General features: G+C 40.1%; 1 protein-coding gene and 1 non-coding gene across 2 annotated transcripts; one reads left to right on the plus strand and one right to left on the minus strand.

Moving 5' to 3' along the window:
- Nucleotides 1-245: 245 nt before the first annotated feature.
- On the plus strand, nucleotides 246-4,594 carry LOC128609258 (zinc-binding protein A33). Its single transcript, XM_053627764.1, has 6 exons — nucleotides 246-1,097; nucleotides 1,488-1,583; nucleotides 1,676-1,906; nucleotides 2,035-2,057; nucleotides 2,144-2,262; nucleotides 2,699-4,594. Exons 1-6 carry the CDS (start codon nucleotides 699-701, stop codon nucleotides 3,241-3,243), a joined length of 1,413 nt encoding a protein of 470 aa, XP_053483739.1. The 5' UTR covers nucleotides 246-698; the 3' UTR covers nucleotides 3,244-4,594.
- Nucleotides 4,595-5,108: 514 nt separating this feature from the next.
- On the minus strand, nucleotides 5,109-5,222 carry trnal-caa (transfer RNA leucine (anticodon CAA)). The gene is made up of 2 exons: nucleotides 5,185-5,222; nucleotides 5,109-5,154 (listed from the first exon to the last, which is right to left on the minus strand). It is a non-coding gene; the product is annotated as a tRNA-Leu (tRNA).
- Nucleotides 5,223-17,307: the final 12,085 nt, after the last annotated feature.

The raw sequence follows: 17,307 nt of genomic DNA on the forward strand, positions 1-17,307 counted from the left end.
AACTTGGATAAACTAACTCTGAAATACATTTATGTTTAAATAAAAGCAGCAATTTCCATTCAGTCTTTTAATCAGTCTGTGTTTTAGTGAACATTGTAAAGCTCTTGTACTTCACTTAAGTTTAAGATTAGAATTTTTTCACATTCAAACAGAGATAGGTTTCATATACTTAAAAATAACTCATATTGTGTTACACTACATTAAAGTTATTTAAATTAGTATTTTTTTATCACACAAAGGAATAAAAGATGTCTGGGGAGGCAACAATTCACGTCCTGTTATCAAGAATGGGGCCCGATAAACTTTTTATTCTCAGTCCAGAAGACAAGTGCTGTTAATGAACTCGTAGTCAGTATTTAAACAGAAGTGATCTTTATCTGCTGTTTCTGCTGTCAGTGATGAGTGGAACAGGTCATACCTGTCTCTCTAAAACTCCTCCCATTAAGGAAGTACAGAGTCCGAGACGACTGCAGTCCTTTTGCAGTGTTCTGCTCTGGTGAGTTTAGTTTTATTCTCGGTTTATGGAGAATTCTGAGTCTCATTTTCAGCTCTGTGAAAGGAAGTGATTACTAACTGGACCTGCAAAGTCGTATATTAATTTTAAACAAACCTGAAATCAGGGTGTGATTACTTTTGATCAAAGTGAAAGTGAATCTGAACATTCGGACTGGAGAGAACAACAACAGCAGCAAAATAAAATGGCTTCTAAGTTTTCAGAGGAGGATTTCTCTTGTCCTGTGTGCTGTGAAATCTTCACGGATCCTGTTCTCCTGCGCTGCAGTCACAGTGTGTGTAAAGTGTGTTTGCAGAAGTTCTGGGAGACCAAAGGATCCAGAGAATGTCCTGTTTGTAGGAGGAAGTCGTCTATGGAGAATCCTCCCAGAAATCTGGCCTTAAAGAACCTGTGTGAGACTTTCTTACAGGAGAGAAGTCAGAGATCTTCATCAGCGTCTGAAACAGTCTGCAGTCTGCACAGTGAGAAACTCAAACTCTTCTGTCTGGATGATCAACAGCCGGTGTGTGTGGTGTGTCGAGATTCAAAAATACACACCAACCATAAATTCTCTCCCATTGATGAGGCATTAACAGACTGTAAGGTAAATAAAATGTTCCTGTAAAAGGTACATGTAAAAAAGAGTTTATTCTACATATCAATATCTACAGGTTCAATATACACACAGTGTAATAATTAAATAATAAATTGTAATTATCTTGTGATAAATTTAGTAACATAATAACCAATGTGAGTCTGCTATTCCATCATCTTCAGATTTTCAGCATCTGAAGTGTCTCCTGTATAAACAGGAGCAGATCTTCCATGTTAGACTAAAGCACTGTACACCAATAAACCCACATCCTATAAGTCTACACTTTTCATTGTTTCTTCTGTACTTGGTGCATTTGAAAAGCTCTAATGAGTGCTTGTAAGAGAGAATACAGCTATTACTAAACACAGAGTCTCCATGCAGTGTGTTGATTTGTTTCAGGAGGAGCTGAAAACTGCTCTGAAGCCCCTACAGGAGAAACTGAAGATCTTTAAAGACTGTAAACTGAACTGGAGTCAGACTGCAGAACATATAAAGGTTAGAATCAATAAGATGGTTTTGATATTAGAATGATATTTTGCATCACTGCATAATCAGTTCTATTTCATTTGATTTCCTCTTCACTGCAGATTCAGGCCCAACACACAGAGCGGCAGATTAAGGAGGAGTTTGAGAAGCTTCACCAGGTTCTACGAGATGAAGAGGCAGCCAGGATAGCTGCACTGAGAGAGGAAGAGGAGCAGAAGGGTCAGATGATGAAGGAGAAGATTGAGAAGCTGAGCAGAGACATATCATCTCTTTCAGACACAATCAGAGGCGTAGAAGAGGAGATGAGAGCCGAAGACGTCTCGTTCTTACAAGTGAGGATCATTTAGTCAGTATTTATACTGTGAGAAAGTAAAACTTCTTTCCATCATCAGAAACGTCACATTTCAGTGGTGTAAAAATGTCAATCAGATCCACTGATTTTTGCTTTGTTGTTTTACAGAACTACAAGGCCACAGTGAGAAGGTGAGTGATGTGCTTCCTGTCTCTCTCGTTCTCTGTGTTTCTGACTCCAAACCCACAGCAGCACTGACTCCTGAATGTTTTTGCAGAGCTCAGTGCACACTGCAGCATCCAGAGGAGCTTTCAGGACCACTGATCCATGTGGCAAAACATCTGGACAACCTGAAGTTCAGAGTCTGGGAGAAGATGCAGGACGCTGTCCAATACAGTAAGAATCTTTCTTTCTTTCTGTTTCTGTGCCTTTGTTAATAACACTAAAGTGTTTTTTTATAGTGATGTTGTATTTGTTTTGTTTTGTAATTATTATTATTATTATTATTATTATTATTATTATTAGACACCTTTTGAACTGATGTAATGTCAGGGAACTTTTATTTTGAAAGGCTTCTGATGCGTCAGACTGTTCAGTGGTTGAAGCACGAGTGTAAAAATGGATCGTTGCAGCGGCTTACAAAAGTTTTAGATTTACAATTCTTATAAAGATTGTTTACATTTCTAATTTAAATACACCCGGTTATATATGTTTATTCATTAATATTGTAATTACAGTTATCATTTCCTTGGTTTAGGCTAATTTTAGCCACTTCCATGCTAACGCAATGTTTAAGTTCGCTTAACTCCATCGTGTGTGTGTGTGTTTTCAGCACCTGTAACTCTGGACCCCAACACTGCTCATCCTAAACTCATTGTATCTGATGATCTGACCAGTGTGAGATTCAGTGATGAGGAACAGAAGCTTCCTGATAATCCAGAGAGATTTGATGATTGTTGCTGTATCCTGGGCTCTGAGGTCTTTAACTCAGGGACACACTGCTGGGACGTTGAAGTAGGAGACTGTACAGTGTGGTTAGTGGGTGTGATGACAGAATCTGCTCAGAGGAAGGGATATATATACTCCAGAAGTGGTATCTGGTGTGTGTGGTATTCTGATGGTGATTATAGAACATGGTCTACACCACAGCCAGACACTCTCCTCTCAGTAACACAGAAGCTCCAGAGGATCAGAGTGCAGTTGGACTGGAACAGAGGAAAGCTGTCGTTCTCTGACCCTCTCACTAACACACACATACACACTTTCACACACACATTTACTGATAAATTACTGCCACTTATAGCTGTTGCTTGTAATAAATCTCCTGTAAAGATCCTCCCACTTCAGTGCTCTGTAAGAGTGAATCAGATCAGTTAGAGCTGATATTGTTTTATTCCAATTCATTAATGAAATATTGCTGATGAAAAGATTCATGTTCTTTGTGAAAGTCTGTTTTTACTGAAGCACTGAACACTTCATTGTGGAATTTATTTTGAAGTGTGTAACGACACAAGACGGTTAACAGGAAGTAAGCGCAGGAGCAATGTCTTTATTAATAAACCAAGCAAACAAAACACAGGGAACGCGGTCTATACTGAACTAGACTAGCTAGATTAAACATGGGACTAGAGTCTAGGCATTACACGAAAACAGGACATGGAAATAAGACCGCTAGCATACTACACGCATTCGCTGCTACACTCAAACATATAGATCTAATACTGCGCGAAATGCACAGCAACACAAGGGGTTTAAATAACCAACATAATTAAACTAAATCACCGACACCTGGAGTAAATCAACCAACGCTTGCACACAGGGAGAATCAAAACAAACGAACCGCGCGTGACCATATACAAGAGTCTCGTGCACGCGCGCTCAGCAGCAGTCTTTGCGCTTCGACGCCGCAGCGCCCTCTGCCGGCGGTAGCGTAACAAAGTGTTATGTTATTATTTCGACTCACCTTATCAGTTACATCAAAATAATGTGAAAACTCAAAATAATAAGATAATATCTCGGATATTAATATATCTTGAAATTCCAAGATATTCATTTAAATATTTTAAGTGAAAATAACAACCTACTGTGTTGAAATAATGAATTATTAAATAAAAATAATGGGATAAAGTTCAAATAACTCCATAGTACATTTCCCCACAACTTTCAGTTCAGGGCTTCCAGAAACAAATAAACCACAGAATGAATTTAAAAATCATAAAAATATGTTTAAACATAGATCTCTATTCATTTTATTCCTGAATTTAAATCATTGTAAATAAACTGAGGCTTTGAAGACTGGTGTCTTTACTGTATTTGTATTGTTAGCGCTATGCTGTTAATCCTGGGTGAAATGTTTAGCTGGATGTGTGTGTTATGTGTGAAACTGTGCAGTGGAGGAGAATTCAAATTGAGCTCTAAGTTTCCCTCCACCAGCAGTTTGTGGTTGTGTAAAGATCAGATGGATCTGTATGTTAATCCTGCATTAGGTGCTGATTCACAATTTAAAATGCAATTCAGAATGAAATGAAATCACTTTGTTCACAGTGAGAATGTGGGGCGGATGTGGAAGAGAGAGTGATGGGGAGAGAGTCAGACATTAAAGGTGCTAAAAACAACAATTTTATAATAATACTGTTCTCTAGAGTCATTTAACCACAAGTTCTGTTCAAGTATCATGTTATTCATCCATATTTCCACAGAGATCATCCAAGAATTAAATCATCTACGTCCCTCAAAAACACAAACTCCAATTCCCATGATTCTCAGTGAAGTAAAAACACATCACATGACCAGTCACATGACCGATCTTCACATTCACAATCACCAGACTTCCTATTAGACTAAACTGTTTGTGAATTTCAGAAACATAGGATGGCAGGGGAATGCTCATTAATATTAATAAGGAAAGTGTTACCTGATTGGCTGGTGAAACGTTCCGGCTCTGACGTTTCATGCTGCTGCACGCGACCGTTCTATGACTGCTGTCAAATGACATCCTGAGGAGATCCACAACTCCTCTTAAATGTGTGTATTTATCAGCATTTATCTGAACGCTACATTCTGAACTACTACTACACTCAGCACAGAACCTTACATATAAATAAGTTCTCCTCTCATTTAAACTTTTCCAGTGTTGAGTGTCTTCATCTTTAATTTACTGCATACGTACAAAATACATTTTAAAAACCTAAATTCATTTATTTAATATTCACACATGGGGTTTTTTATAGGGAATAAAATCCTGTCAGAAGTGGGACTCGAACCCACGTCTCCATTTAAAGACCAGAATCCTCCTTTAACCAGGGAGAAGGTCTGACCCTTGAGTCTGGCGCCTTAGACCGCTCGGCCATCCTCACAGTACAGCTGTCTTTTTCCTCCCTTTTTTCCACCTGTTTACAAATACAATCATTAGGTTCGCTGACCTGGAACAGAATAAATACAGTCAAACCTTGGATTGCGAGCATAATTCGTTCCGGAAACGTGCTCGTAATCCAAAGCACTCGTATATCAAAGCGAATTTCCCCATAAGAAATAATGCAAACTCAGATGATTCGTTCCAAAAACCCAAAAATATTCATGTACATAATAATAATTAACACAAAATACAATTTTATATTTTTATTATTTAAATTTAATATAAGGTAATCGAATGTATTAATTATTGTGTAGGACGACTTTCACTGTTACTGATGGAATCACTGCTGTCTGTTGGCTCGCCGGAACCTTTTTCTTTTTGTACGACGTTAACAAGGAACCCATCCAGTGACACGTGCTTTTGCCTCCTTTTAAGGATTTCGCGGAAATGTGACATTGCATTGTCGTTAAACAGATTCATCGCTCGCACTGCTACAGTCTTACTCGTGTGGTGCTTTTCTACAACATTTTGCACTGTTTCCCACATTTTACACACCTCCCTAATCTCATTTGAAGTGAGGGATTTCTCCGTCTTTTTCTCCTCCTCCTCCTCCTCAGACGAGACCTCCTTCATAACCTCTTGCTGTTGCTCGTGATGCAGATCCATGAGTTCGTCGGTGGTCAGCTCCTGGCCATGTTCCTCCACCAGCTCTTGATTCTCGGAATGATACACGAGCAGGGGCTTGACTTTGAAATCACTGCTTGCATTAGCACAAAACTAGAGGGCGAGACGGTCTTTCATGGGCTTGTGACCGGGCATTGCATTCTCTTCTGCTGTAATGTAGGTCCTCTTTGGCATCTTTTCCAAAAAAAAGCCCCGTCTCATCACAGTTAAAAACTTGTTGCGGCAGGTAACACTCGAAAACCATGAGCTTCTGGAACTCGGCAACGAACGCCTCAGCTGCCTTAGCGTCCGAACTCGCAGCCTCTCCGTGCCTCACAACACTATGGATGCCACTTCTCCTCTTAAAGTTATCAAACCATCCCCTGCTCGCCTTGAAGTCTTCTTTGTTTTGTGTCGACGTACCTGGCAGTTTACTTACGATGTCGGCGTACAAGGCCTTTGCCTTCTCGCAGATCAAGTTCTCGGTCACAGTATCACCTGCTAGTTGCTTCTCATTTATCCACACCAAAAGCAACTTTTCTATATCTTCCAGAATACGTGGTCTTTGCTTTGATACTCTCGTGACTCCTTTTGCTACCTGTAGCCCCCTTATTTCTTCCTTCTTCTTTAATATTGTGCAAATCGTCGACGTAGACTTCTTATAAAATCTTGCGATGTCGGCTACTCGCATACCTCGTTTGTGCTTCTCGATGATTTCCTTCTTAACTTCCACCGTAATCATCTCCTTTTTCTTATCGCCTTCCTTTTCAGTTTTTTTCTGCATAGGGGCCATTGTCGCAGTACAGTTACTACACAGTCACAACAGTTACAACACTATAGTAAACAGTATACGCTCACACGGATGTTGACTATACAAGTGAGGCACGCTGACTGAGACCGAGCATGTGAGAGAAGAACCATCGGCTCAGTAGTGATCACGTGACGCTCGGCAGACAAAGCAGCGTATATGTACTACTCGTATTGCAAGACCTCGCTCGTATATCAAGTTAAATTTTATTACAAATTTTTGCTCGTCTTGCAAAACACTCGCAAACCAAGTTACTTGCAATCCAAGGTTTGACTGTACATCACAGTGCACAATACTCTGACCTTTGGAGAAAAGGATTCTGTCCCAGTTTACTCGGCCAGATCTTTTTTTAGTGCGTTGTTTAGAGAACAGAGTTATCACTGCATGTTTGTTTTCACACAGATGTCATTAAAGCTACATTAACCCTTGTGCATCAATTAAAAAAGTTACACATACGTCCATAGAGGACAAAAACGTCCATGTCCAGAAACGGTCATGAAAATATTATATAATACAGTTCTAATCATAATTACCCAACATTCATTCATTTTCAGAATTTTAACCCTTTAAACACCGGTTTCTTCAAAGCTCAGTGACCTTCTTTCACTCATATACATGGGGTGGGATTTGTGATTTCCAGTACAATATCATCTCTTTCTCTCAAACTGCTCGCACACACAACATTTTCAGTACACACACACACTACAACTCTGATATCCACACACACACACACACACACACACACATAGAGAGAGAGAGAGATAGAGAGAGAGAGAGAGAGAGAGAGAGAATACTGTTCTGTAGAACTCCTAAGCATTAGATCACTGCAATTACTCTTGCATACTCTTTCAATGCCATCGTGCTCTTTGCCTGACGAAGACATTCACAAAACATATTTGACAGTTGAAGCCTAATTCTAAAATCACCAGATAACAAATGTACAACCGTGTTGTCCTGCTGCCATCACAAATAAAAATGTTTCAACCTTAAGTAATGTAGTCACGGAGGGTGTGTACATTTGTCACTCTACATTAATGATGGGGATCCTCATAGACTGTAAATGTACTCAGTGTGTCTCCTCCGATTTATTTCACATTGGAGTACAACCATTTTTCTTTTTTACCAATATGTACAACACACTGGTTTCTTTTAAAACATCATCTTTAAATGTTGAACACACGGATCTATGTGAAGGACCACCGATATTAATCTTTGACCAACACCTGTTAAGATAATGACGGTTGATGATGACCTTGTGTGTGTGTCTGTGTGCGTCTGTGTGTGTGTGTGTGTGTGTGTGTGAGTGTGTGTGAAAGAACACAGAGAACACAAAGTCTCAGGAAACTCATAGTCAGAAATAATCACAAAGCTTTTCATTTGTGTTACAGGAAAGAAAAGCATGATTACATTTCTGCTTATTCGCATGAAAGTCAACAACATTGTGTAATCTGATTTCATGTATTTATACATTTTTTAAATTTATCTTTTGTCATTCACACATATAGCCTTCTAGCTCCATTGTAGTCAGTTTGCTCTTTGAGCAGAATTAGCAGCCTTTGGACTGTGGATAGTTCTATGAGAGATAAAAGTATAGACGCAGAGTGTTTCTTTTTTGTCTATATTGCTCATTTCATTCAGTGCTTTTATGTCTATAAACCTGCAGAGATGTTAGGTATGAGATTAGTAGTGTAAATTATGCTTGATTTTAGTTACTATTGTTATACAACTTGAAGTTAGTAATTTCTCCTGGTTTAAAAGACTGCATTCTACTGGAGAAAATCTAAATGGAGCAACGGAATTTTAAAAAAGCTTGTCAACTTAACAACTTGTGTTCATAATTATGGTAATAAAGTACATAACACTTAAATTCCTTTTAAATAATGTGAAAAAACTAGTTGGAACTTGATTTTTATGAGTAATCAATTTAAAAACTTGTGTTTATTATACAAATTATTAAATAAGTTTTAATTGAAAATAAATTTGATTGTAGAGGAAAAGGTCATTTCTCTAACTCGGTGTAGTTCATTGGTTGAAATTAAAAAAGTTGTCATAACTCAAAATGACTGATGTTTTGCAAATTGGTGCGTTAATGTTTTGTTGAGCCTAAACATTTGTTTTTAGAGAGTACTGACAACCTGTCTTTTCCTGTCCATATTCTGACTACCACAGATTCATGTTCTTTCCCTTTATTGACTAGGTTATATTTCACATAATTTCTTACAAAAGTTGCTACCCCTCCACCTTTACCCGTTTCCCTATCGTTTCTGATTGTAGTATATCCATAAATCACAAAGTCTAACTGTGGTTTTAACCACGTCTCTTGCACACATATTACATGAGGTTTATCTGAGAGATAAGTAAACAAACTTTTTGAATTCTTGCCCATCAGCTATAAGACTCCTGGCATTCCACTGCAATATAACTAGGATCATGAAGAGCCACCAGCCCATGACTGAGAGTTAGAGATTCCTGCAGTTAACATTTCTTCCACTCCTTCACTGCTGAGTCCTTTAATACCAAGGTATTTTTCAGCTGATTTAATTATTATTTTGATCTTTTCAGTCTTTCTCTCGGCCTGTGCTGAGCAATTTATAACCTCAACCATAAACAACACAAATTCTTTCTTGCTCATAATTAGCATATCTTTCCTTACTGCAATCTTTTCACAGCCCCCGCAAGGTCTATCTTTATTTTCTGGTTTATAGCCCTTCCTTTCACCAGACACTTTCTTTACTGCTTCCGCATACGTTATTCCTTGCGATGTCTTCACTCGTTGCACCTCCACTGCCTTCTTGCTGGCTTCACAGCCACGGTACGCTGAGCTGTGCTCTCCTCCACAGTTGCAGCATTCGAGCTTTACTCCTTCTCCACACTTCCCGTACTCATGTTCACCTGCACACCTGCCACATCTCTGTTTGCCCTTACATATTGCTGCTACATGGCCATATTTTTGCCATTTAAAGCATCTCATTGGTGGACGAATATATGGCCTGACCTCATAGTTCATATATCCTATGTACACCTTACTTGGCAGTCTAGAGTCGTCAATCTTAATCATCACAGCCAAGCTGTCGCATTTCTCCCCATTTCTAGTTGTTTTAAGACGTTTTGCTTCTAGTACTTTTGCCCCTGAGATATTGTCTTTTATTTGTTCCTCTGTAACACCTGTAGGTATCCCTGAGATGACGCCTCGAACCCATTTTTATATCCAATCAACGAACAGTGAACTCTCTTACCATCTATTTTATTCAGTTGCATGGCTTTCCCTTGCTGGGCTTTATTTCTACAAATAATCAGTAGAGATCCAATTCTCAATATTTTAGCACTTTTGACCTCACCCAGTAGTTTGTCTATCGATTTTGTTAGCTGAACCGCACTCCACTCACCAAACGTTGTCCCTTCTTGAGATAATGTTATGATTACTTTGTGTTCCTCTTCCTGTTTTTTTCCTAAGCTAACACTTTGCTCGCTATCTGTTTCCTCTGTGTTAGACATTCTCTTTTCCTTTTTTTTCCCGTTTTCTCGATCTTACTACATTCCATACACTCCTATCTCTCCCGCCATCTTCTTCAAACCCCATCTCACTTCCTGATTCCTCACTTCCTGATTCCTCACGTCCTGATTCCTCACGTCCTGATTCCTCACGTCCTGATTCCTCACTTCCTTCTGCCATCTCCTGCCCAGTCACAGTCCTCCCGCACTCGCCCTCTGGGGACAAGACAGAGAAGCAGTGCAAACAATGGCTATATATAAGTGTGCTCATTACCAGAAACGTGATTCAGGTGCAGGTGGTCATGTGACATGTTGTAGTACAGTGCAGTGGCTGATGGGAACTGAACTCCAGAGTTACCTCCTTGATATATGACAGGGAGCAGTAATTAATTCTAGAAAATGTGACGATGACGGTTTATGTTTCTTTGAACAATGCGGGAACACAGAAACATTACAGTATTTAATTCGGACAGTGGAGGATCTGAATAGATCTGAGTCTACCACTGATACGTTGTTGGAATTATTAAACATGGCGAGATCAATGGCAGACGATCAAGCAGAATCAATTCCAACTTCGTCATTAGACCATGCTTCAAATTCACAACAAGAGGGGATGGGTTCAGACAGAGAATCGTATCCGTATCATACGTTTAATCCTTCGGAGCCAAATTTTGGGTTATCCGCATCCGCTATTGATTCTATTGTAAGAGAGGGTGGGTCTGTTGGTGGTTATATGGTGGTACAGAGACTCAGATTTAATAGTTTGGAGATATGGCGTCGTATAGATATGCGTGTGATAACGCTCCAGACCTGGCTGCGTACACTATATTTCTGCATGATATTATGGATGAAATAGTGTCGTTTTCCAGACTGCTGGCCGGTGATTTAATCAACATAACACTGAGAGGCCCTAGTCTACCCTCTGATGTTAATGCTGTCTTGTCACCTGACAACAATTACAATGTGCGTGTTCACAAATCATATGGAGAACATTATGCAAAGCAACTCTAATGTGCGGGTTGATGACGGTTTGGATGTAAATGTGTCTATAGCTCGTGGTAAACATGGTGGGGCTTATCAAAAGATACGTCCCATAAGATCTAGCCCATAACGAAGTGATTGCCAGAAACAGAATGAATCTGTTTTGTCCCAACAATATATCTAATAATCTGTGTTTTGCGATCTTTCTGGCCCATTTTCTTTATCCACAAACGTTGTGTACTGATCTAGAACTGATAGCCGAGTCTCTGCAGAACACTGCGGGGTATTCAGTACAGCAAAATATAGGGTTTAATGACATCACACAGTTTGAACGTTTGTTATACATTAAAATAGCGGTGTTCCATAGAACGTGTACTGGTATGTTGGAACGGTATACGTCCAATTACGTGCCTCATAACAAGACCGTGTTCTTGTATCTGCACAACGACCATTATTTCATGATTAAGAATCTGAAAGCGTTCATAGGTACACCATACGTGTGCGACTACTGTCACAGTTTTACTAGCCGTAGAGACCATAGGTTTGGTAATGCACCTGATTGTCATAAATACATTGTCAAAATTAGGCAATGTCACGATAGTTTGCAGTACTGCAGATCTGCCTATTGTTATAAAGTACATAAACAAACGCAATTAGGACAATAGTACGCCCAGAGTGATGTCACTAAATACTTTCAGAAATGTAATAGGCGATATCATGTCAACGGAGCCACCCCAAAACAACACGTGTGCAGCAGAACACTGTATCTATTGTGGCATGGAATTGGTTAATGACGGCGTACACCAGTGTTTTATACAGCCAATAAAACTCGAGGCATCTAGCGACAAATACATATACTATGATTTTGAGACACAACACGTAGACAGTAAACACATTGCAAACTTCATATGCGCGATTACATTTAAAGGGGAAGAGTTCACAGCCCCTGGTACAGACTGTATAGATCAACTTGTTCAAAAGTTTAGACAGCCTCATTATCAGAATTTCACATGGGTTGCACACAATGTTTCTGGGTTTGACAACTTTATACTTTTGGAATATTTCACAAAAGCAGGGCTCACACTTCAAATTGCTATGCAAGGCTGTTGGATCATTTTAATGTATGACAAGACATTCAAGCAACGTTTCAGTGATAGCTACTCATTCATCCCTATGCGTCTGGCCATGATGTCCGCTGCATTAAATCTAACCTGTGCTGAGAAAGGTTATTTTCCACACCTGTTCAATACAATAGAAAATGAAGACTACATAGGACCATACCCGAACAAGCATTTCTACGGCTATGAGACAATGTCTGACAAAGAGAGGGCTCCGTTTGATGAGTGGTATGTTACGGTGTCGTGCGAAGTGTTTGATTTTAAAAAAAGAACTTGCTAAGTATGGCAAGAACGACGTTGTTTTGGTCCATGAGGTATACATGAAGTACCGTCACGAATTCATACAGTGTACCAAACTCGACCCATTCAGATACACCACTTTAGCAACATGTTGCATGGCCGTGTATAAAACCCACTTCCTACCAAAAGACACCCTAGCTCTGACCCATAACGACGCATACACAAATCAGAACAAGACATACTGAAACATTTCCATTGAATGGCTTGAATATGTTAAAACAACACACGGCATAAACATTCAACACGCGTTAAACCACGGCGCGATGGTGATTGGAAAATACCATCTCAATGGTTATTATGAAAAGGATGGTGTCAAAAAAGCTTTCGAATTCAATGGTTGTATATTTCACAGGCATGATTGTCGTTATAATCCCAACCATTTACATCCGTTTTCAAAAGTGCCCTACGGCTTGCTCAGAAGACAATTTGATGACAAAGTCGAAATATTAGAAAAAGCGTATGGTCTGGATGTTGAGGTAATGTGGGAGTGTGATTGGAATAACGCTAAACAGACCGATGTCGCTGTAATGGCCTTTATGTCCATTTACACTTATCCTGAAAGACTGAAACCGCGCAACGCTCTATTTGGTGGTCATAGTAACGCATAGAAATTGTATCACAAAACCGACATTAGTGAAAAAATACGATATGTCGACTTTACAAGATTGTAGTCCCTTTGCCAGGCCAAAAAATGTTACCCCATAGCACATCCCCAAATAATTTCAAGGATTTTGGACGTCTTGAAAATTATTATGGATTTGTCAAAGCTACAGTGCTGCCACCACGAAAACTGCTTCACCCCATCCTTCCCTATAGGACTGGTGGTAAGCTTATGTTTCCACTCTGTCGTACATGCGCAGAACAGCAGAATCAGACAGACCCGTGTGGACATACTGATGAGGAAAGAGTAATTTCAGGCTGTCGGGTCAGCATCGAAGTGTTGAAAGGTGTCATTTAGTTGGCTGTCGTAATCAGAAAAGAAAGATCCAAGAGATCTTGGAAGTCAAAGGAATCAAGTCTAGCTTTACCTCCCGAGCCTACATAACAGCTCTAATTAATCACACATGGAGCTGGCTAAGACAGGGGCTTGGGTGCCAGTATTTATGATAGTAGTAATTAACTGGCGTATACAGGGCACCTCACAACGGTGCAGTGGTTGCAGACCTCTCTCCCCCTCCAGCTGCAGACCCCACTCCCCCCTCCAGCTGCAGACCCCACTCTCCCTCCAGCTGCAGACCCCACTCCCCCCTCTAGTTGTTAGACCGCTCTCCCCCTCCAGCTGCAGACTCCTCTCCACCTCCAGCAGGGGAATCATCTTTTGACGTGACCTTTTATGAGAAGTGTACGTAACTTGGATAAACTAACTCTGAAATACATTTATGTTTAAATAAAAGTAGCCGTTTCCATTCAGGATTTTAATCAGTCTGTGTTTTACAGGGACAGGGAAAGCTAACGGCTGGGCCTCAAACTCTGATTGTGGGTGACTTTTCTGTAAATGATGTAAGAAACATGTCGGATAAGAAAACCAAAATACTCTGCTTCTCAAAGGATATGGTCTCTGACCTGGCAAAAAGAATCTTGCATACCATGACTGCACACCCAACTGTAAAAAGCATCATTCTGCACACAGGGACAAATGACATTGTGAAGCAACAGTCTGAAGTATTAAAAAAGGACTTTTGTGATCTGTTGAACACAGTGAGCTCTCTGAAGGTTAAGGTGTTTCTTAGTGGCCCAGTACCACCCGTTCGGAGAGGAAGTAATGGATTCAGCAGATTGGTGGCACTGAACACTGAACACATGGCTCTCAGATGCATGTAGCGTCCATTCAGTGCATTTTATTAACAATTTTTACCTTTTCTGGGAACGCAGACATCTTTTTAAAGGTCAGGCGTAAAACTGTTTAGCTCCAACCTATCCTACTTCTTGTGCCACTCGTCTGTTCCCTCTATCAAGGACAAGAGACAAGAGGAATACACAACACAATGCACCAGGAATGTTGAAGGAGAGCCACCTCACCCCGCGCCTGAAGAAAGTTCTGACCATGGGACAGATCAGGGCCAAGAGGAAGAGTCTCCACACCCCTCATTAACAACCACCATTGAGGATTTACCTTCTTCACCTCCCCGAACCCCATTTAAGTCACCCCTATCTTCAGACACCCTCTCTCTCCCTCCTACCCCCTCCTGGAGTTCACTGACTACATGAAAGAGCTGGGTACTGCTGGGACTAAACTTACCCCCCGCCCTACTCCCATTTTCTTTCCCCTAAACGGCCCTCACTGTCCACCTCCACCATTGACATTTAGTCTTCAGCCAGTTTTGACATTTGTCACACTCCAATACAGCAGGCTCCAACTGATATATGCTGGGCCCTGGCTACAAGTACAAGCCAGGGCCCAGTGTGCCAGTAGCTTTTTCAATTCCTGTGTTGATAGGTAAGAGAAATGGAACAGTGAATCTGCTGAGAAAGAGAAAACGCTTCGTAGATTCTGCAAATTTAGCATTAATTCCTCGTCAGCCACAGCCTGATGCAAAAAATGGGACAGATGGGACAGTTTTTAACACACTAAATTTAACCTTATTAAATATTAGATCTCTGGCAGGAAAAACATTTTTAATGAATGATTTTATAATCAAGCACAATCTTAATTTCATGTTTTTAACTGAAACCAAGATACCAGTGCAGCTGTTCTTATTGAGTCTTCCCCACCAAACTTCAGTTTTTTAAGTGAAAATAGGATACACAAGAAAGGAGGTGGAGTTGCAATTTTGTTTAATGACTCTCTACAATGTAACATGTCTTATGGAAATTTTGATTCTTTTGAATATGTGGATCTTCAGTTGAATTCCTCTTCTCAATCTATATTTCTAAATGTTTACAGGCCACCTAAATACTGTGCAGCCTTTTTTGATGACTTTGCTGAGCTAAAGGCTATAATTTGTATTGACTTTGACTGTGTAGTTATTGTTGGTGATTTTAACATCCATGTTGATAACCCCCAGGACAGAGAGACTAAAGAACTGTGTGGTGTTCTTGATAACTATGGACTGACTCAGCATGTGACTGAGCCCACGCACAATAAGGGGAACACTCTGGATTTAATCATCTCCAATGGTCTGAACATCTCAAAGGTTGTGGTAACTGATGTTGCTCTCTCTGATCACTCCTGTGTTTTCTTTGAGAGCGCCATCTCTGTGCATACTAAAGGTCAAACAGAGGTAATCAAAAAACGACAAATCACTGAGAACACCAGTGAAATATTTGTTCAGGTTTTCCCTTCCACACCCGCCCTCTCATGGGTCTCAGTAAATGAGCTTGTAGATAATTTCAATTCTAAAATTACAAATGTTATCGACACCATTGCACCCATTAAGGTGAAGGTGGTCTCTGGTAAGAAAAGATCTCCATGGAGAAATGCCACTCTGGTAAGAACCGGAAAGAGAGAGTGTCGGAAAGCTGAACGCAGGTGGCAAAAAACAAATCTCCAGATTCACTATGACCTCTATAAAGAGACACTTTGCATGTATAATTTAGAACTGAGAAATGCAAGGCGGTTCTTCTTCTCTAACATCATCTCCAAAAACAATGATTATGCACGCACCTTGTTTGCTACTATTGACAGGCGAACCAACCCTCCTGTGTCAGTAGCCTCTGACTTTTTATCCACCAGGGCCTGTAATGACTTTGCCTCTTTCTTTACTGACAAAATAAAAAAAAATAGACAAGCAATCAGTGTTTCCATGTCAGGTACAGGATTTTCACTGCCTCTGTGTCCATCTACAAACAACTCAATTAGCATGACACAATTTCATCCTATCACTCATGAAAACTTGGGGGACATTATGCAATACCTGAAATCCTCCTCCTGCTGCATTGATATTCTGCCAACAGCCTTTTTCAAAAAGGTTTCTAATTGCATGGCCTCAGAACTATTAGAAATTGTCAACAAATCTCTTCTCTCAGGTTTCTTCCCACAGGCCCTGAAAACTGCTGTCATCAAGCCACTCTTAAAAAAGAATAATCTAGACACGTCACTAATGAGTAATTATAGACCCATATCATACCTCCCGTTCTTAAGTAAAATGATTTTTTTTCAAAAGCTGAACAATTACTTGGCACTAAACAACTGTTTTGATGTCTTCCAGTCAGGCTTCTGACCTAATCACAGCACTGAGACTGCTCTTGTTAAAGTCTTCAATAACATCCATTTAAACATAGACAACGGCAGAATTTTAGTCTTAGTATTATTGGATCTCAGTGCTGCATTCGACACGGTCGACCACAATATATTACTAGACCGACTAAAAAATTGGGTGGGACTTTCTGGCACTGTACTAAACTGGTTTGAATCTTACTTAAGACACAGGGACTACTTCGTGTCTATAGGCAAGTACACATCTGACATTACAAAAATGACCTGCGGAGTTCCCCAAGGCTCCATTTTGGGGCCTCTCTTGTTTAATGTCTACATGCTTCCACTGGCTCAGATTATGAGATACAACAAAATCTGTTAGCACAGTTATGCAGATGACACACAGATTTACATAACCATTTCGCCAGGGAAATATGATCCCATACAGGCTCTGAGGAACTGCATTGAACAAATTAATGATTGGATGTGCCAAAATTTTCTCCAATTAAACAAAGAGAAAACTGAAGTTATTGTTTTTGGAGCTAAGAAGACGCGATTAGAGGTCAGCACATGCTGCTGCTCGGGTCCT

Source organism: Ictalurus furcatus, chromosome 6 (assembly GCF_023375685.1).
Source record: "Ictalurus furcatus strain D&B chromosome 6, Billie_1.0, whole genome shotgun sequence".
NCBI classification, from domain to species: Eukaryota; Metazoa; Chordata; class Actinopteri; order Siluriformes; family Ictaluridae; genus Ictalurus; species Ictalurus furcatus.